The sequence below is a fragment of the Manis pentadactyla genome, chromosome 16, assembly GCF_030020395.1.
Source record: "Manis pentadactyla isolate mManPen7 chromosome 16, mManPen7.hap1, whole genome shotgun sequence".
Taxonomy (NCBI): domain Eukaryota; kingdom Metazoa; phylum Chordata; class Mammalia; order Pholidota; family Manidae; genus Manis; species Manis pentadactyla.
Genome location: NC_080034.1, coordinates 70885645 through 70907767, shown reverse-complemented (window position 1 = coordinate 70907767; position 22123 = coordinate 70885645). Strand labels below are relative to the sequence as shown.

At 39.9% G+C, this 22123-nt stretch overlaps 1 protein-coding gene across 1 annotated transcript in view; it reads left to right on the top strand.

The window, feature by feature from the left end:
- Window positions 1-22123, top strand: part of LOC130681272 (bromodomain adjacent to zinc finger domain protein 2B-like) — a 121983-nt gene that overhangs the window by 8080 nt on the left and 91780 nt on the right. The window contains exons 2-3 of the mRNA XM_057493909.1: window positions 15648-15783; window positions 16190-16311. Coding sequence (XP_057349892.1) covers window positions 16255-16311 — 57 coding nt within the window. The 5' untranslated portion in view covers window positions 15648-15783; window positions 16190-16254. The remainder of the gene's footprint in view (window positions 1-15647; window positions 15784-16189; window positions 16312-22123) is intronic.

The following is a 22123-nucleotide window of genomic DNA, read 5'->3' as shown; positions in this document are numbered from 1 at the left end:
GCCTTATTGCACTTTTAAATTTTTTATTTATTTTTTATTTTGTTATTATTAATCTACAATTAGATGAAGAAAATTATGTTTACTAGGCTCCCCCCTTCAAGTCCTCCTCAGAAACCCCATTACAGTCCCTGTCCATCAGCGTAGTAAGGTGCTGTAGAATCATGGCTTGTCGTCTCTGTGTTGCACAGCCCTCCCCATGCGCCCCCCCACATTATACATGCTAATCGTAGTATACCCTTTCTTTTCACCTGCCCTTATCCCTCCCTTCCCATCCACCCTCCCCAGTCCCAGTCCCTTTCCCTTTGGTAACTGTTGGTCCATTCTTGGATTCTGTGATTCTGCTGCTGTTTTGTTCCTTCAGTTTCTCTTTGTTCTTATACTCCACAGATGAGTGAAATCATTTGGTACTTGTCTTTCTCCACCTGGCTTATTTCACTGAGTATAATACCCTCTAGCTCCATCCATGTTGTTGCAAATGGTAGGATTTGTTTTTTCTTATGGCTGCTTATTGCACTTTTTAAACTGGATTTCTTTCTTCTTTTTTGTTTGTAGTTTCACTCTGTTCTTTCATCATTGCTCTCCTGGTCATGAGCAATAGCTTTGTTATAATTGATATGTATCTATATCTATCTATCATCTATCTGTCTAATCATATATCTGTCATCTTTCTATATCTTTCTATCTATCTATCTATCTATCTATCTATCTATCATCTATCTATCTATCTATCTATCTATCTATCTATCTATCTGTCTATCTATCTATCTGTCTATCCATGTATCTATCTACTTATCTATCTATCTATCTATCTATCTATCTATCTATCTATCTATCTATCTATCTATCTATCTATCCATGTATCTATCTGCCTATCTTATCTATCTATCTATCTATCTATCTATCTATCTATCTATCTATCTATCTATCATCTGTCATCATCTTTTTGTCTGCCCATCTATCCTTAAGTACAGAACAGTTAGCAACATAGCTTATATGTCACTTCCCTACATTGTGCTTCCAAAAATCTTGCAAGGTAACTAGGCTGTAGAGATAGCACTGGATTCACTGAGACACTTGCAGGTCGAGTCAGCCGCTTGTGCTTACAAAACCAGTAAATGGTGGTGCAGGGACTTCAGCCCATATCTCTGTCCTCTGTCCTCTTACCTCCTTATCACTTGCTGACTGTATTCTAGCCACATTCATTGACTAAGTGCTCCCTGAAGACCACAAGTATCCTTCCTCTGGGCCTGTTGTAGACAGAAACCTAAACTTGGTGCTTTGCTCACCACCGTGTTTGAGGCACATTGGTGTCACCGCTGATAGGAGGAGGGACAAATGAAAAGGAACACCAAGTTCTAGACAGGAGCAGTTGGGAGCAAAGAGTGTGTTGTTGAGTGACGTGTTTGAGTGTCCAAACTTCCCTCTTTATCTAGTTAAATACTTCTTTACATTTGTAAACATCATGAAATCTACTGATTTCAAAAGCCCAAACACATGTTATTACAGCAATTCAGTTGTTGAGGTGAGAAAAAATGAGAAGGGCTTCACTCTACCACTTAATCTATGACTGCATACTATTAAAACCAAACAAAAAGAATCCACTGTGGCTGGAAGGGCTCTTTTGTACTCACTGTCTCTCTGGAGACTCAAACAGAATCCCCCTTTTTTTTTCAGTTTCACTTGTGTAGGGTACCTGTCCCCACCCCTTCAACTTGTAGTTTGTCTGTGTCCTTGGATCTCAAGTGAGTCTCCTGTAAGGGAGCACGTAGATGATCTTGAGTGAGCGATAGCTTTGTTTAGTATTATGATTTCCTGTCTACCTACCTACCTGTCTATTTATCTATCCATCTATCCATATCTATCTATCTACATATGTATGTATGTATGTATCTAATCTATCATCTATCTATGTCTACCTGCTATCGTCTATGTACCTAATTAATCTGTATGTATATCTATCTGATCTATCAATCATCTATGTATGTATCTATTTTCTCAGTTTTGTCAATGTTCTGTCACTAGGTGCACATTCATTCCTTAACCTTCCCCACTTAGAATGCAGTCTGTTTCCAGTGAGTCTCAGACTAAGACATATGGATACACATACACAGTAATGGCTTAGTGTGATGTCACATTTCCTCCTTGTATTGACCTGCTTCACTGAAAGTCAGCATTTCTCTTAGATTTTTTATAAAGTTCACATATATGTAAATGGAAAATTCACTACCGATATGCTGTGCTTGAGTGGACAAACTACCTGACTTTTATTTCCAACTAATTTTTGTGTCTAAAAATCCTATCATTAGCCACTCAAACAAAGTAATGAATCGAGAAAATTCTTTTGCAGCAAATATTTATTTAAACGCTTAGTATGTCCTTGGCATTGAGGTAACTCTATCAATAGAAGAGTCAGCAAGTATCATGTATACTAGTGCAAGTGATGTATGTAAATTATTTCCTTTGATTATCTCAACAACTCTGTGAAGTACATCGTGCACCAGATGAGTCTGAGGTTAGTGATTTTCCCCAAAGTTACCCGAAGCTGTTAAGTGAGAAATTTGGATTTGCACAGAGTGTTTGATTATAAATAGTCTACACTATTAACATCTTCAGGCTCTTGTATCTTCCTTCTTTGGAAATTGCAGCTTCAGAAGAGTGGCAGATGTTGTTATGCCAATGATTATATCAAATATACCAACAATTGATTTGGAAACAAGGGTACAAGTGAGCTGAACAGGTGTTTTAGTAATTGTATAGCAGGAAGAAGCAGTTATGTAGTGATGGTACTTAAGCTAGAAAATGAAGACTATGTAGGAGTTAAGCAGCAGAACAGGGAGTGGAAGAGTATTTCTAATAGAGGAAATCAAGTGGCTAAAGGATGTAGAGCAGGAAAGAGACTGGGACATTTGAAGAAAAGATAGAATGTGGCCAGTTCTTGCCTCAAACCTTGGAAGAGTGGGGAAAATAGGCCACAGAGTATGTCAGTTTAGATAGAGATGCTCATATGTGGGTTTCCATGTTGAAAATATTGGAAATTTTTAGCAATTACCTGTGTCATGAAACAGAAGGGTAGGTTTAGGAGTAAGACTCCCCAAATGGGAAGTTTTGTAAAAAAAAAACAATAAGTAAATAGATACCTTGGTTACTTTGTAAGGCTCTGCTGTACCACAGTACTACACACTGGATTGTTTACACCACAGACATGTATCCTTTCACAGTTAGGGGTCTAGAAGTCTGAGAGTGGAGTGTCACCAGCTGGGTTCCTGCTGAGGGCTGTGGCCTGGGGTCTGCTCCATGCCTCTCTCCTAGGCTCTGGTGGGTTTTGGCAGTATTTGGCTTATAGAAGTGTTCCGCCAAACTCTGTCTTGTCAGTCACATGCCATCAGGCCTACGTGTATATCTGTGTTCAAACTTCTTTTTTTTTCTTGTTATTAATCTACAATTACATGAAGAACATTATGTTTACTAAGCCCCCCTGTTCACCAAGTCCCCCCCACACACCCCATTACAGTCACTGTCCATCAGTGTAGTAAGATGCTGTAAAATCACTACTCGTCTTCTCTGTGTTGCACAGCCCTCCCCATGCTACACCCTACGTGCTAATTATACATGATAATTGTAATACTCGCTTTCATTTTCCCTGCCCTTATCCCTCCCTTTCCACCCATACTCCCCAGTCCCTTTCCCTTTGGTAACTGTTAGTCTATTCTTGGGTTCTGTGATTCTGCTGCTGTGACGTTCCTTCAGTTTTTCTTTGTTCTTATGCTACACATATGAGTGAAACCATTTGATACTTGTCTTTCTCCGCCTGGCTTATTTCACTGAGCATAATACCGTTTAGCTCCATCCATGTTTTTGGGAATGGTAGGATCTGTTTTTTTCTTATGGCTGAGTAATATTCCACTGTGTATATGTACCACATCTTCTTTATCCATTCATCTACTGATGGACATTTAGGTTGCTTTCATATCTTGGCTATTGTAAATAGTGCAGCGATAAACATAGGGGTGCATCTGTCTTTTTCAGACTGGAGTGCTGCATTCTTAGGGTAAATTCCCAGAAGTGGAATTCCTGGGTCAAATGGTATTTCTATTTTGAGAATTCTGAGCAACCTCCATGCTGCTCTCCACAATGGTTGAACTAATTTACATTCCCACCAGCAGTGTAGGAGGGCTCCCCTTTCTTCACAATGGAGAACGTTGCCAACATTTGTTGTTGTCTTTTCAATGATGGTGATCCTTACTGGTGTGAGGTGATGTCTCTTTGTGGTTTTAATTTGCATTTCTCTCATGAGAAGCGATGTGGAGCATCTTTTCATGTGCCTGTTGGCCATCTGGATTTCTTCTTTAGAGAACTGTCTATTCAGCTCCACTGCCCATTTTTTAATTGGATTATTTGCTTTCTGTGTGTTGAGGTGAATGAGATCTTTATATATTTTGGATGTCAACATGGTATGTCATTATGAATATATTCTCCCATACTGTAAGGTACCTTTTTGTTCTACTGATGGTGTCCTTTTCTGTACAGAAGCTTTTCAGCTTGAAATAGTCCCACTTATTCATTTTTGCTTTTGTTTCCATTACCCGGGGAGATATGTTCATGAAGAAGTTGCTCATGTTTATGTCTAAGAGATTTCTGCCTGTGTTTTTTCCTAGGAGTTTTATGGTTTCATGACTTACATTCAGGTCTTTGATCCATTTTGAATTTCCTTTTGTGTATGGGGTTAGACAGTGATCCAGTTTCATTCTCTTACTTGTAGCTGTCCAGTTTTGCCAGCACCATCTGTTGGAGAGACTGTCATTTCCCTGTTGTTATGCCCATGGCTCCTTTATCGTATGTTAATTGATCATATATGTTTGGGTTAATGTCTGGAGTCTGTATTCTGTCCCACTGGTCTGTGGCTCTGTTCTTGTGCCAGTACCAAATTCTCTTGATTAGTGTGGCTTTGTAGTAGAGTTTGAAGTTGGGGAGAGAGATCCCCCCCACTTCATTCTTCCTTCTCAGGATTGCTTTGGCTATTTGCGGTCTTTGGTGTTTCCATATGAATTTTTGAAGTATTTGTTCCAGTTTGTTGAAGAATGTTGTTGGTAATTTGATAGGGATTGCATCAAATCTGTATATTCCTTTGGGCAGGACGGCCATTTTGACGATATTAATTTCTCCTAGCCAAGATCATGGGATGGGTTTCCATTTGCTAGTGTCCTCTTTAATTTCTCTTAAGAGTGTCTTATAGTTTTCAGGGTATAGGTCTTTCACTTCCTTGGTTAGGTTTATTCCGAGGTATTTTATTCTTTTTGATGTAATTGTGAATGGAATTGTTCTCCTGATTTCTCTTTCTATTAGTTCATTGTAGTTGTATAGGAAAGCCACAGATTTCTGTGTGTTAATTTTGTATCCTGCAACTTTCCTGTATTCTGATATCAGTTCTAGTAGGTTTGGGGTGGAGTCTTTAGGGTTTTTTATATACAATATCATGTCATCTATAAATAGTGACAGTTTAACTTCTTGTTTCCCAGTCTGGATTCCTTTTATTTCTTTTGTTTTGCCTAATTGCGGTGGCTAGGACCTCCAGTACTATGTTGAATAACAGTGGGGAGAGTGGGCATCCCTGTGTTGTTCCCGATCTCAGAGGAGAAGCTTTTAGTTTCTTGCTTTTCAATGTGATGTTAGCTGTGGGTTTGTCATATACGGCCTTTATTATGTTGAGGTACTTGCCCTCAATGCCCATTTTGTTGAGAGTTTTTAATCATGAATGGATGTTGACTTCTGTTGAATGCTTTTTCAGCATCTATGGAGATGATCATGTGGTTTTTGTCCTTCATTTTGTTGAAGTGGTGGATGATGTTGATGGATTTTTGAATGTTGTACCATCCTTGCATCCCTGAGATGAATCCCACTTGGTCATGGTATATGATCCTTTTGCGGTATTTTTGAATTCGGTTTGCTAATATTTTGTTGAGTATTTTTGCATCTACGTTCATCAGGGATATTGGTCTGTAGTTTTCTTTTTTGGTGGGGTCTTTGCCTGGTTTTGGTATTAGGGTGATGTTGGCTTCATAGAATGAGTTTGCTAGCATTCCCTCCTCTTCTATTTTTGGAAAACTTTGAGGAGAATGGGTATTGTGTCTTCTCTGTATGTCTGATAAAATTCTGAAGTAAATCCATCTGGCCCGGGTTTTTTTTACTTGGGTCGTTTTGTAATTACCGCTTCTGTTTCGTTGCTGGTAATTGGTTTGTTTAGATTTTCTGTTTCTTTCTGGGTCAGTCTTGGAAGGTACTATTTTTCTAGGAAGTTGTCCATTTCTCCTAGGCTTTCCAGCTTGTTAGCATATAGGTTTTCATAGCATTCTCTAATAATTGTTTGTATTTCTATGGGGTCCATCATTATTTTCTCTTTCTCGTTTCTGATTTTGTTGATGTGTGTTGATTCTCTTTTTCTCTTACTAAGTCTGGCTAGAGCCTTATCTATTTTTATTTTCTCAAAGCACGAGCTCTTGGTTTCATTGATTTTTTTTCTGTTGTTTTATTCTTCTCAATTTTATTTATTTCTTCTCTGATCTTTATTATGTCCTTCCTTCTGCTGACTTTAGGCCTCATTTGTTCTTCTTTTTCCAATTTCGATATTTGTGACATTAGACTATTCATTTGGGATTGTTCTTCCGTCTTTAAATATGCCTGGTTTGCTATATACTTTCCTCTTACGACTGCTTTTGCTGCGTCCCACAGAAGTTGGGACTTTGTGTTGTTGTTGTCATTTGTTTCCATATGTTGCTGGATCTCCATTTTAATTTTGTTGTTGATCCATTGATTATTTAGGAGCATGTTGTTAAGCCTCCATGTGTTTGTGAGCTTTTTTGCTTTCTTTGTACAATGTATTTCTTGCTTTATACCTTTGTGGTCTGAAAATTTGGTTGTTAGGATTCCAATCTTTTTGAATTTACTGTGCCTCTTTTTGTGGCCTAGCAATGTGGTCTATTCTGGACAATGTTCCATGTGCACTTCAGAAGAATGTGTATCCTGTTGCTTTTGGATGTAGAGTTCTATAGATGTCTATTAGGTCCATGTGTTCTAGTGCGTTGTTTAGTGCCTCCATGTCCTTACTTATTTTCTGTCTGGTGCATCTATCCTTTGGAATGAGTGGTGTGTTGAAGTCTGCCAAAATGAACGCATTGCATTCTATTTCCTCCTTTGGTTCTGTTAGTATTTGTTTCACATATGCTGGTGTGCTGTGTTGGGTGCATATATATTTATAATGGTTATATCCACTTGTTGGACTGACCCTTTATCATTATGTGATGTCCTTCTTTATCTCTTGTGACTTTCTTTGTTTTGATGTCTATTTTGTCTGATACCAGTAGTGCAACACCTGCTTTTTTCTCCCTGTTTGGATGGAATATGTTTTTCCATCCCTTGACTTTTAGTCTGTGCATGTCTTTGGGTTTGAGGTGCATCTCTTGTAAGTAGCATATAGAAGGGTCTTGCTCTTTTATCCATTCTATTACTCTGTCTTTTGATTGGTGCATTCAGTCCATTTGCATTTAGGGTGACTATTGAAAGATATGTACTTATTGCCATTGCAGGCTTTAGATTTGTGGTTACCAAAGGTTCAAGGTTAGGTTCTTTAGTATCTTACTGTCTCACTTAACTCGCCTATTGTGGTGTTATGAGCACTGTCTGGTGATTCTTTATTTCTCTCCCTTCTTATTCCTCCCCCTCCATTCTTTATATGTTGGGTGTTTTATTGCGTGCCCCTTTGTGTTTCCTTTGACTGCTTTTGTGGGTAGTTGATTTTATTTTTTGCCTTTAGTTTGTATTTGGTTGGTCTGCTTTCTTTGCTGTGATTTTATTTTCTCTGGTGACATCTGTTTAGCCTTAGGAGTGCTGCCATGTCGAGCAGTCCCTCTAAAATACCGTGTAGAGGTGGTTTGTGGGAGGGAAATTCCGTCAACTTTTGCTTGTCTGGGAATTGTTTACTCCCTCCTTCATATTTAAATGATAATCGTGCTGGATACAGTAATCTTGGTTCAAGGCCCTCCTGTTTCATTGCATTGAATATATTATGCCATTCTCTTCTGGCCTGTAAGGTTTCTGTTGAGAAGTCTGATGATAGCCTGTTGGGTTTTCTTTTGTAGGTGCCCTTTTTCCTCTGTCTAGCTGCCTTTGAAACTCCTTGTCCTAGATCTTTGCCATTTTATTTATTATGTGTCTTGGTGTTGTCGTCCTGGGGTCCCTTCTTTTGGGAGTTCTGTGTACTTCCGTGGTCTGATCAATTATTTCCACCCCCAGTTTGGGGAAGTTTTCAGCAATTATTTCTTGAAATACACTTTCTATCCCTTTTTCTCTCTCTTCTTCTGGTACCCCTATAATGTGGATATTGTTCCTTTTGGATTGGTAACATAGCTCTCTTAATATTGTTTCATTCCTTGAGATCCTTTTATCTCTCTCTGTGTCAGCTTCTATGCGTTCCTGTTCTCTGGTTTCTATTCCATCAATGGCTTTTTGCATCTCATCCATTCTTCATTAACATCCTTCCAGAGATTGTTTTATTTTTGTAGTCTCCCTCCCTACTTTGTCCATTAGCTCTTGCATTTTTCTCTGCAGCTCCATCAGCATGGTCATGACCTTTATTTTGAATTCTTTCTCAGGAAGATTGGTTAGGTCTGTCCCCCCAAGCTCCTTCTCAGGGGTTGTCTCTGTTAGTCTGGTCTTGATCAAATTCTTCTGACTTTTCATGGCGATAGAGGTAGTTGTGGGGAGTTGGCGCATGTGTCAGCTGGGAGAACATCCCTTCTTGCTAGTTTGTGGCCTTCGTCTCCTGTGAGAACAGCGACCCCTAGTGGCTTGTGCTGGGCAGCTGCATGCAGATGTGGCCTCTAAGTCTGGCCCGAGCGGCTGCTCTCGGTGTGGCCGGCCTCAGGTTGCTGCTCCACTGTGGCAGAGCTTTGCCGGAGGGGGAACGTGCCGGAGGCTGTTCATCGCCGTGAGGGGCCTCCAAGCTCCACTGCCGCCCAGGGGGTTAGGGCGCCCAGAGTTCCCCATGATTCCCAGCTTCTGTGCTGAGCACGCCAGGACGCTTCCGTCCAGCTGTGGGGCCCCTGTCCCTTAAAGACTTTCAAAAAAGCCCTCGCTTTTCTTTTGTCCCAGGGGCGCCAGCTGCGCTGACCCACTTGCAGGTTTTACTGTTCTGTTTCCCTAGTGTCCAGCACACCATGCACTGTGTGTCTCCGCTCCCAGTGTGGATGACTGGGGCTGAGTATTTAGCAGTCCTCGGCTCCTTCTGCCTCCCCGCTCCGACTCCTCTCCTCCCACCAAGGAGCTGGTGTGATTGGCACGCTCGGGTCCCACCGGGCCGTGGTTTGTGTCTTACCCCCTTCGTGTGGCGCTAGGGTCTCGCAGATGTAGATGTAGTCTGGCTGTTGTACTGTATCTTCTGGTCTCTCTTTTAGGAGTATTTATATTTGTTGTATTTTCAAAAATATATGTGGTTTTGGGAGGAGATTTCGGCTACTCTACTCACGCCACCATCTTCGCTCCTCCTCCCTCTGTGTCTTTTGATTGGTGCATTTCCTGCATTTACATTCAGGGTAATTATCGATAGATATGTACTTATTTCCATTGCAGGCTTTGCATTCGTGGGTACCATACGTTCAAGGATAGCTTCTTTGCCATCTAATCGTCTAACATTAACTCACTTATGCTGTTATAAACACAGTGTGATGATTCTTTATTTCCCTCCCTTCTTTTTCTACCTCCTCCACTCTCTGTGTTTTAGGTGTTTAATTCTGTACTCTCTTGTGTTTCCCTTAACTCCTTTTGTGGATAACTGATTTTATTTTTTGGCTTTAGTTAGTATTTGTTGTGCTTTCTTTGGTGTGATTTTATTTTCTCTGGTACCATCTATTCAACCTTAGGAGTACTTCCATCTAAAGCAGTTCCTTTAAAATACAGTGTAGAGGTGGTTTGTGGAAGGTAAATTCCCTCAACTTTTGCTTATCTGGAAATTGTTTAATCCCTCCTTCAAATTTAAGTGATGATCTTGCTGGATACAGTATTCTTGGTGCAAGGCCCTTCTGTTTCATGCATTATATATATCATGCCACTCTCTTCTGGCCTGTAAGGTTTCTGTTGAGAAGTGTGAAAATAGCCTGATGGGTTTTCCTTTGCAGGTGATCTTTTTTCTCTGGCTGCTTTTACTACCCTGTCCTTGCCTTTGATCTTTGCCATTTTAATTATTATGTGTCTTGGTGTTGTTCTCCTTGGGTCCCTTATGTTGGGAAATCTGTGGGTTTCCATGGTCTGAGACTATTTCCTTCCCCAGCTTGGGGAAGTTTTCATCAATTATTTCTTCAATGACACTTGCTATCTCATTTTCTCTCTCTTCTTTTGGTACCCCTATAATGCGAATATTATTCCATTTGCATTGGTCACACAATTATCCTAAGTGTTCTTTCATTCCTATAGATCCTTTTGTCTGTCTCTGCCTCAGTTTCTCTGTATTCCTGTTTTCTATTCCATCAACAATCTCTTGCACCTCATCCAGTCTGCTCTTAAGTCCTTCCATTGTTTGTTTCATTTCTGTTGTCTCCCTCCAGAATTCATCCCTGAGCTCCTGCATATTTCTCTGGAACTCCATGAGCCTGGTTATGACTTTTATTTTGAATTCTTTTTTAGGAAGACTGGTTATACTTGTCTCACCAGGCTCTCTCTCTGGAATTTGAGTGATTTTGGACTGAACCAGGTTGTTCTTCCTTTTCACGGTGATAGAAGTGATCACTGGCGAGTGGTATGTGTGTCAGGTGGGAGAAGAGAGTCCCTTCCTGTTTTCTGGTAACCTTTCCCTTCTCTGCTTCCTGTGCCGGTTAAGTGCACACAGGGAGCAGTCTCTGGGTTAATCCCCTGAGCTACCTTGGGTGGGGCGGCCCTCAGGATCGCCTTAGGCACTGGCAGGGGTTGCAGGCGAGCTGCATGTGTTCTCCTGCGAGAAAGGCACCCCTTTGTGACTTCTGGTCTTTGCACCGGCTTCATTAAGCTTGTGCCAGGCAGCTGCTGCGCACAGGGGGCAGTTTCTGGCTCTGACTCTGACTCGTTTAGGTGTGCGCTGGGAGAAGATTCTGTGTGGTTGCTGTGAGTGGGGCTGCTCCCCTGCTGGTCTGCAGCAATGGTGCTTCAGTGGTTTGCTTGCAGTGCCCACCGGGGAGAATGAACAGGCTGCTTATCGCTATGATGGGCTTCGGAGCTGTGTTGCTACCCAGGGGTTTAGGGCACCTGACGTTCCTTCACATTCCCAGCCTGCTTTTCTGTGTGTGCCAGGACGATTTAGTCCACCTGTTAAACCCTTGTCCCCTTACGACTTTTAACGTGCCTGCTTTTCTTTTGTTCCAGGGCAGCCGGCTGTGGGGACCTGTTCATGGTCTCCTTCTCGGAATTTACTTTCCCATTTCTGTCATATCCCGTACACCGTGCTATGTGGGTCTGTGCTCCCAGTGCAGATTACAAGGGCTGGTTGTTGAGCAGTCCTCTGCTTGCACTCCCTCCCCAGGCTGATGCTCTTCCTCACCCCAGTGAGCTGTGGTGGGGGGAGTGCACGGGCCCCACCATATTGCAGTTTTGTATCTTACCCTTTTCGTGAGATGCTGAGTTCTTGCAGATGTAGGTGTAGCCTGGCTGTTGTCCTGTATCTTCTGGACTCTCTTTTAGGAGTAGTTGCATTTGGTGTATTTTCAAAATCTATATGGTTTTGGGAGGATATTTCTGTTGCCCTACTCACGTCGCCATCTTGAGTGAGTCCCCTCGTGGTTTTAATTTGCATTTGCCTGATGATTAGTGATGTGGAGCATCTTTTCATGTGACTGTAGGCCATCTGTATGCCCTCTTTGGGAAATGTCTCTTCCGGTTCTCTGCCCATATTTTAATGGGTTCTTTGTTTTGTAGTATATTTATCCAATATATATTGGATGTCAGCCCCTTATCAGATATATCACTTTCAGATATGTTCTTCCTTACAGTAAGTTGCCTTTTCATTTTGTCGATGTTGTCCTTTACTCTACAGAAACTTTACATCGATGAAGCCCCTCTTGTTTATTCTTTCTTTAGTTTCCCTTGCCTGGGGAGGTGTGTCGAGAAAAAATTTACTCTTGCTGATTTTCAAGAGATTCATGCCCATCTTTTCTTTAAAAAGTTTTGTGCTTTCATGCCTTTAGGTATTTAATCCATTTTGAATTAAGTTTTGTGCATGATGTTAGACAGTGATGCAATACCATTCTCCTGCATGTAGATGTCTGGTTTTCCCAGCACCATTTATTGAAGAGACTGTCTTTTCCCCATTGTATATTCTTGCCTCTTTTGTCATATTTTAATTGACCATATAAGTGTGGGTTTACTTCTTAGTTATCTGTTCAGTTCCATTGATTCATATATTCTTGTGTCAGTACCATACTGTTTAATTCACTGCAGCTTTGTAGTATAGCTGTTTACCCCCAGCATTGTTCTTCATTGTCAAGGTTTCTTTGGCTCTTCAGGGTCTTTTGAGGTTGCATATAAATTTTAGGATCTTTTCCTCTAGTTGAGTGAAAAATGCCATTGGTTTTTTTATAGGAATTGCATCGAATCTGTAGGTTGCTTTGGATAATATGGCCAATTTAACAATATTCATTCATCCTATCCAGGAGCACTGGAGAGCTTTCCATTTATTTGTGTCTTCCTCAGTTTCTTTCATCAGTGTCTTAGAGTTTTGAGAGTACAGGTCTTTATCTGCCTTGGTTGAATTTTATTCCCAGTGATTTTATCCTTTTTGAGGCAATCATAAATGGGATTCTTTCTTAAATCTCTTCCTGGTAGTTCATTTGTATGTGTAAATGTGGCAGATTTTTGCGCATTGGTTTTGTTTGCTGTGACTTTTACTGAGTTCATTTATTAATTCTAGTAGTTTTTTGATGCAGGTTTTAGGGTTTTGTCTATACAGTATCATGTCACCTGTAAGTAGGGGCAATTTGACTTCTTCCTTGCCAGCTTGGATGCCTTTTACTTGTCTGGTTGCCGTGGCTAGGACTTTCAGGACTATGTTTAATAAAAGTGACAGTGGGCATTCTGGCCTTGCTCCTGACCTTAGAGGATAAGCTTTCAACTTTTTGCAATTCAGTGTGATGGCAGCTGTGAGTTTGCCATATATGGCCGTTGTTATGTTGATGTATGTTCCCTCTCTACACACTTTGTTGAGTTTTTAGCATAAAAGCATGTTGGGTTTTGTGATCCTTTTTAGTACCTATTGTGATGACAATCGTTTTTGTCCTTCCTTTTGTTAATGGGATGTGTCACATTGATTTGCAGATACTTCACCATCTTTGCATCCCTGGAATAAATCCTACTTGTTCTTGGTTAATGAGTTTTGTAATGTATTTTTTAATTCAGTTTGCTGCTAATTTTTTTGAGGATTTTCACAAATGTGTTCACCAAGGATGGTGGTGTCTTAGTGTTCCTTTTTTGTTCTGTTTTTGTTGGATTTGGTATTGGGGTGATGCTGATCTAATAAAAAGGTGTGAAGTTTCCTTCCTTTTCAATGTTTAGAAGTAGTTTGAGAAAGGTAAATGTTAACTGTACTTTAAATGTTTGGTGGAAGTAATTTTTTAAAACCATCTGGTCCTTGACTTTGTAAACAGTGTTTTTTTTTTTTTTTTGATTATCAGTGCAGTTCATTACTGTTAATCTGTCAGTGGAGATGTTCTATTTCTTCTGTCTGGTTCAGTTTTGGAATATCGTGCATTTCTAGGAGCTTCTTACAACAGCCTCTTGCAGTCCTTTGTGTTTCTGTTGTGTCAGTTGTAGCTTTTCTTTCATTTCTGACTTGAGCTGTCTATTCATTTACACATGGCCATCCTTTTGCCTCGTCTCCATTTGTTGATGTTGGTGAACTCTAAATAAGCAAATGGAAGAATAAAGTCTAAAGGCCCTGTTTTCTGTGTGGAAGTGCTTTCATTTCTTTGGCGAGGTTCAAGATTCTGTAATCTGTTGGGTCCATTTGTGAACTGTCTGTTCTAGTTCATTTATTTGTGTGTATTTATTTATTTATTTACTTTTATTTTATTAATCAGGAGAAAAGAAGTGCACTTTATAGTGTGGCTTGACATTTAAGTCATAAGTTTCATCTTAACACACCTGCCCAATAGAAGGGTGAATGACCTGTGGAAACCTCTGGTACGTGTTTGTTCTAGACATCAACATCAAGACAGCTGGGTTTTTTAAATGGAGGGTGTCAAGCACGCATTTGGTTTTGACTGGTAAAGCAGGTGGTTAGAACTAGTTGAGTTTTAGGTGTTTGAAAATATTCAGGCTAATGAAGACAGGCTTACAGATCAGGGTAATACTGTAGAATGGAAATACAATTTGTTCACTTAATCTAGTGCAGTTTTATAACTTTCTAATATGTAAGTTGCTTGCCTCCTGAAATTGGAGTTACATGCTTGGCAAGTCTGTTATCCACTTGCAGCCAGGAGGGTCCTTGTTGTTGGAGCACAGATAAGAAACAGGGCAACTAGGAAGACGTGCTGTGTTATTTTTTTTCTAGAAGTTTGGTAGTTAGTTTGAAGATTTTTAAATAGCAAGGCAAAATCTAATTTCTCAGTCATCTTCTGGATCCATTAGGATGAAATCGCTGCTTTGGACAGTTACCATGAAGTCTCAGTCAAGGGCTGTCAAGTTCTGTTTCTTCAGTGGTTTCTGTCAGGGCAGAGAAGGTGTCAGTGCTTTTGTGGTTGGGAGACTTGTTGTTTGGGGTTACTCCGATGCCGGGGTTTTTGCTCACGAAGTCGAAGAATGAGCTTCACAAACACTCAAGGTAGGAGAGCAAGGTACAGGCTTTTATTTAGAGATAAAGCGAAAGGACAGAGCTCGTGGCTCACACCTGGAGGGGACAAGAGAGGCCCTGTGTGTATTCATTTTAAATATGTTCCTTTAATTATTGCAGCTGTGCAATTAAGCTTGAAATTTTAACATTTGAGTGCAACTTCTTCTTTATCATTGTATAGATGAACAGGTATTCAAATGAATTGTCACTTCCTGCAATATAGTGTGGTAAGGTTATTGTTGGGATTACTTGGGGGCTCTAAGTCCATTTGAGGAAAATGGACATCTTAGTAATGGAATTTTGATCATTGGCAGTATATCTCTGTTGTTTTGTTTTTTCTTTCATTGCTGTCAAAAATGTTTCACATGTTTTTCCCCAGAGATCTATAAGTATTTTGTTGCATTTATATTTGAGCATTTGTATTTTTGCATTTTTTGGTTGTGGTGGATATAAATGATACTGTTTCTAACAAATTCCCATCATATGTTAATGTTTGACTGAAAATCAGAATTTTTTATGTTCACTTTGCTCTTAAGTTTATGGTATATGTGTAAAATCCCATCTGTTCACAGAGCATCAGGCTCAATTTCTGTTTAAACCTAACCATATATTTTTCACTGAATAATCATATATTGGATTTGAGCCCTTTACCAGGACTTCTCAGAAGGGGCCCAGCCATCAGTAGTGACTATGTTTGAGCTATGGGATGCCTGAACCTGCCTTTTCTGGCACGCATTGAGCACGTGTGCTCATCCTGTGCACTCTGGTACCTTTGCTAGAGTGAAGACTTGAGCTTTTGTATGTGCAGGACCCAGGAGGCTGGGCTGCAACTTTGGGATGCCTTGGGAGCCCAGTCCACCAGGAGGAAAATGCGTCCTGTGTTGGGGTCCTGACACCTGCAGATGGGGCTTTGCCATGATTTCTTCTGGATGTTTCTGTAAGGAGTGAGTACAGAACCGGCCATTTTCTGTCATATTCCTAGATGATTTCTTTATTAAATTCTCATATAGTATTGTAACATTTTTTTTTACGTGTGTTGCATAAAATTTCTTAGGTAAATAGGGCTGGTGTTATCTATACAATAAAACTGTTATGAAAGACCAGAATTAGATTATGTAATAGCTCCAGGGTCTGGGGCATAGTGTGTGCCCAGAAAGAATAATATTTTGTGAATTTAAAATGCTTTATGGAAGCAGATCAAGTGAGGAATGAGCCAGCTCTTAGAGCTTTGTGCCCTTGTGTGAATCATCTTTAAGGATCTGACCCCGTAATAATTAATGCGCAATGTTCCTCATTCACTGAGGGTTTCTAAGGATTAACTTTATATTATTCTGTATCGTTTTGATTCAGGATTGTTTCTGTAGAGAAATGCCACTTCAGCATCATATACACAGTCGTAAAATTCATATCAAGAAATGGGACCAGCCAGTCTTCCCTGGAACCTGAGGCAAAGAGGAAAAAGTCACACCCTAGTAAGTCCCTTCACTCACCTGTATTGTTACTTTTCCAACATTAAAGTAATTGAGATCCACTGAAAAGTGGAAGTTTAAGTACATTAAAATTCAGAACATTATTTTGAGTTCTACTATTTTATTGATACCAAACCAGAATTTAGTATGCTTTTATGTCCCTAGCTTTTGAAAAGCTAACTTATCAATATGTTGATATCCCTTGTGGCTTGTCATTTTCAAATGGGATAATCATTGTGCTTGATGATTTCTCCTGAATGAGTGTTGAACATAATTTTAAAAAATTAACTTCCTTCACTAATATGTTCTTTGCCAGACCTCTGTGTGAATGTATTTGTTAAAAACATGCATAAATTAACCAAGGGAACATCTATCTATTTTGATACATGATTTGAGTGAGCAAATTTTATGAATCAGGTTTAGAACAAAATACGATGATGTCTTTTGTCTCCATGCCACCTACTGGATGCTGCTCAACACCATCTAAGGTGAAGTTGTTACCAAATGAGACACACCTGTTTCCACTCAGTCAGCATACAGCAAAGCCAAACACTGACCTGAGCAGTGAAACCAAACCCTGACTTTGGGATGTGGTTTTTTTTAACATAGGGAAAGAAGGTGGGCGTTCCCCAAGCAAGGAGAACGGATAGCTAAAGTTTGAAGCCCTGCACTCACTATTGGCTTACAAGCAAGGGCTTATAAAGGTTATGGGAAAGGGTTGCAGGATGTGTGATGAGCTTGTGGCATTGTTCTGACGGGTCCGTGGTGAGGTGACGGGACTGTTTGAGGAGTGTTAGCTGTCAGCCTTCTGGCGCCACTGAGGCTAGAGTTCACTTGCTCATTGTCAGGAGGTGGCTCGTCTGGTGGAGCCTAAATACCTGTAAAACAAGTCAAGGATACGTGAGTCAAGAGTCAGTCTGTGGCCTTGAGGGGGAAATCAGAGTCCTGGGCCATTTTAGTTTGCTTTACCTTGGTTTGCAAACCCCATTTTCTTTCATCTTAACTTACACATTCTGATTCCCATACTGTGGGTCATAATTGATGGACCCAGTCTTGTATATCATTGAGATGTCTGAGGGCCTTTATTAGACAGGGAATGCCTGTGCAGTCACAAAACACCTTTAGGACTGAAATCACCGTAACGCTTAAGAGCCAAAACATTGGATGCTTTTTCTAAATGACATGCATTTATGGAAAACAGATTTCTTAGATTCCAAGTAGAAATCTGAAGGTACTTTACTTTTGTGTATCTTGGTTTCTGAGATAACAGTGAGATGTTTCTAATCCCCTTCCTATTTCATGTGCTTCCTTCTTGTAATAATTGCAAGTTCAAGTTTCTTTTTAGCATGCACATTCCTTTACTTTTTTGGTCTATTTTGAGCTTCAGAAAAAATGTACATAAACCTTGCTTTAGCTTTACATTCCTCTAATATACTTTCTACCTAATGTTCTTTATTGGTAAGCTAGATGACAGGCATTCTAACAATCATGAGGAATTACATATTGTCCTGGTTTTTCACTAGAGCTGTTTTTTAACCATTTGTTTATGATTCATAGGATCATCTCATCATGATCAAGTGCATTAAGTTTGAGAGTCTGTCTGTGCCAGCGTGCTTCTGAGTTTAGCACTGTGTATTTTACGTGTTAGAACTCCTGAGGGAGTTTTCTTAATTACTAAAGGAATCTAAAATTTTCTGGACTATTCACAGGGGTTTTGTTTTAGTTTCTCATAAGTATTGTATAGAATCCTTATTTTACAAGGGTTTCTATGTCTATAAAACCTATAGCTTGCTGTAGGATTTACTTCTTCTGAATTGCTTTAATTGAGGAAGCCTGACACAGATTCACACACAGGGTTAGTAGGTGTACATTCAGGGATTGCTTGAATTGTGGACAGTATCTGACCATGGAATTCAGATGCTTTCTACCAATGCTTCTATTAATTCTCATAATGGTTAATTTCCTATGACCTTGGAATAATTGAATTTCTCTTAAATATTTAAAGAGCGTATGTATTATATCTCACAATGTAATATTTCAAGTTTACATATTTGTACTAAAGCCAGAAACATTTTCAATTTACTGTTTTTAATTTTCAAATTCATGAAGTATATACGTGTGCCTTATTAAAGTTTTACATTCGTACAACATACTTCCAAATTTATATCGTCTCATTGTGTTTTTAAAAACGAGTGAACTTATAATCATGCTGCTTGGTTAAATTGTCAGTTTTCAGGAGAGTCTTAAAATTATCAGGAGACACCTAAAATTTATTTCCAGTACTCAAAATACCATTCCAGAGTGCTAATTTGCATAGAATTTAGTAATATTTTGTATCAAGATTTGGATTCAGCATAGTGTATATTCTCCTTTGATATTCCATGTATTAACTTTTGAGTCATGTTAACCTGTGTCAAAGTGCACCAATTCCATGTAGTCCCCTACGGCAGCACAGGGGATGTCTGTTCATCACATAGCCCACATACCTCTGCACCATGAATTCCCCTCAAGGTCACGTTGCTCCTTCCTGCCGCTTGCCCGGTAATTTGTCCTTAGAGAATCCCACCCCAACAGAGCCAGAGTGGTGATTCTCTCTCTCCAGTCCCCTCTTCATGCTGCTGGGTCATACCTGCAGGGACAGACTCAGAGCAGCACCATGCAAGAAGCAAAATGACAGCTGAGACCCCAGCTTCTGTCCTCCGTCAGCCTCGTGGAGAGGACTGGATGCAGTAGTTTGGGGGCGCCATGGGCCTTAACGGGAGGAGCGGCAGTAAGAGGGAATGCCCTTGTCCCTGTCCTGTGCCCTGTGGCAAGGGTTCGAGAGTTTTCATAGCAGCCAGGTGAGGAAAGGCGTCATGATAGAAAAAGGGGTTTAAAGTTCTCAGTGTTTCCCCAGGCTCCACAAATTATCCGTCACACTGAAGGTACAGTAACAATACAATACTCATGTACTGCCTTCTGAATGTTCAGTTTCTTACAAGGTTGATTAGGTTTAGCTTTACAACTTGGTTCATCTGGGGTAAATCAAGCTCTTCGTCTGTAACGTATTTTGTGGTCAGATTGACTTAATGGCATAGTATGAGCACAGTCATTTAGAAGAGTGTTTTCAGATAATTTCAGACTTACAGAAAACCTGCAATATCCCTGATATTCCTTCATTCAGATTTTCCAGTGGTCACTGCACCACTACATTTGCACCATCATAGAAAATTGTCCACTGTATTTTTCCAATTAGAGGCATAATTTACCACAGAAATCCTACATGACCCACATTAGAAAATCAAAATTGTTGATAATTCTTACCTGCAGACCAGCTTTAAATATCAGTAAGTGCATCAACTATGAGAAAAATATGTCTGCATTCTGGACCATAGACTTTCTGTCATTTTCATGACCTCACTAAGAATTTTGCATCTATTTTCAATAAGAATATTGGTCTGCAGTCATGTTTTTTCATGGCATCCTAATCTGGATTGATGTCAGGGTAGTGGTGGCCTCATAGAGTGAGCTTGGAAGTGCTCTGTACTCTTCAGTTTTTTCGAAGATTTTGGGAAAGATTGACATGAATTCTTTAAGAGTTTGGTAGAATTCTCCAGCGAAGCTCTCCGACTACCAGAATCTCTTGTACAGCAAGTGTTCTCCTTTTTTTCATTCATTTATTCTTTCATCAAATATTTATTTATTTTATTTTGGTATCATTAATACACAATCACATGAGCAACATTGTGCTTACTAGATCCCCCCCATTATCACGTCCCCACCACATACCACATTACAGTCACTGTCCATCTGTGTACTAAGATGCTATAGAGTCACTACTTCTCTTCTCTGTGCTTTACTGTCTTCCTCGTTCCCCCGACTATGCTATGGGTGCTAATTGTAATGCCCATTACTCCCCTTCTCCCTACCTTCCCACCCACTCTCGCCAGTCCCTTTCCCTTTGGTAACCATTAGTCCAGTGTCGGGTTCTGTGAGTCTGCTGCTGCTATGTTCCTTCAGTTTTTGCTTGGTTGTTAACACTGCACAGATGAGTGAAATCATTTGGTACTTGTCTTTCTCCACCTGGCTTATGTCACTGAGCATAATACCCTCTAGCTCCATCCATGTTTTTGCACATGGTGGGATTTGCTTCTTTCTTATGGTTGGATAGTATTCTATTGTGTATATAGAATACTCCTCTTTATCCATTCATCTACTGATGGACACTTAGGTTGCTTCCATTTCTTGGCTATTGTAAATAGTGCTGCAATAAACATGGGGGAGGGGGGTTGCATATGTCTTTTTGAACCTGAGAATTTGTTTTCTTTATGTACATTCCTAGGAGTGGAATTCCCAGGTTACATGGTATTTCTATTTTGAGTTTTTTGAGGAACCTCCATACTACTTTCCACCGTGCTTGAACTACTTTACATTCCCACCAGCAGTGTGGGACTGTTCCTCTTTCTCCCCATCCTCGCCAGCATTTGTTGTTCCTGATCTTTTGATGTTGGTCATCCTAACTGGTATGAGGTGAATATTGTGGTTTTAATTTGTATATCCCTGATAATTAGCAATGTGGAGCATCTTTTCATGTGCCTGATTGCCATCTGAATTTCTTCTTTGGCGAAGTGTCTGTTCATATCTTCCACCTATTTTTTAGAACGGTTATTTCCTTTTTGGGTGTTGAGGTGTGTGAGTCATGTATTTTGGATGATAACCTCTTGTTGGATATGTCATTTACAAATATATTCTCCCATACTCTAGGATGCATTTTTGTTCTGCTGATGGTGTCCTTTTCTGTACAGAAGCTTTTTAACATGATGCAGTCCCATTTGTTCATTTTTTATTTTGTTTCCCTTGCCTGAGGAGATGAGTTCAAGAAAAAGTTGCTCATGTTTATATTCAAGAGATTTTTTGGCTATGTTTTCTTCTTAAGAGTTTTATGGTTTCACGACTTACATTCAGGTCTTTGATCCATTTTGAGTTTGCTTTTGTGTATGGGATTAGACAACAATCCAGGTTCATTCTCTTGCATGTAGCTGCCCAGTTCTGCCAACACCAGTTGTTGAAGAAGCTGTCATTTCCCCATTGTGTGTCCATGCCTCCTTAATTTTATATTAATTGGTCATATATGCTTGGGTTGATATCCGGGTTCTCTTGTCTGTTCCATTGTTGCACGGGTCTGTTCTTGTGCCCGTACCAAATTGTCTTAATTACTGTGGCTTTGTAGTAGAGCTTGAAGTCGGGGAGAATGATCCCCCCAACCCTCCACTTTTTCTTTGTTCTCAGGATTGTTTTGGCTATTTGAGTTCTCTATGGTTCCATACAAATTTTAGAACTATTTGCTATAGTTCATTGAAGAATGCTGTTGGTATTTTGATAGAGATTGCATTGAATCTGTAGATTGCTTTAGGCAAGATGGCCGTTTTGACAGTATTATTTCTTCCTATCCTTGATCACAGGATGTGTTTCCATTTGTTGGTATCTTCTTTAATTTCTCTCCTGAGTGTCTTGTAGTTTTCAGAGTATATGTCTTTTACTTCGTGGTTAGGTTTATTCCTCGGTATTTTATTGTTTTTGATGTAAATGTGAATGGAATTGTTTTCCTGATTTCTATTTCTGCTCGTTTATCGTTAGTGTATAGGAATGCAAGAGATTTCTGTGTATTAGTTTTGTATCCTGCAAATTCGCTGAATTCAGATATTAGATCCAGCAGTTTTGAAGTGGATTATTTAGGGCTTTTGATGTACAATATCATGTCATCTGCAAACAGTGAAAGTTTAACTTCTTCCTTACCAATCTGGATGCCCTTTATTTCTGTGTGTTGTCTAATTGC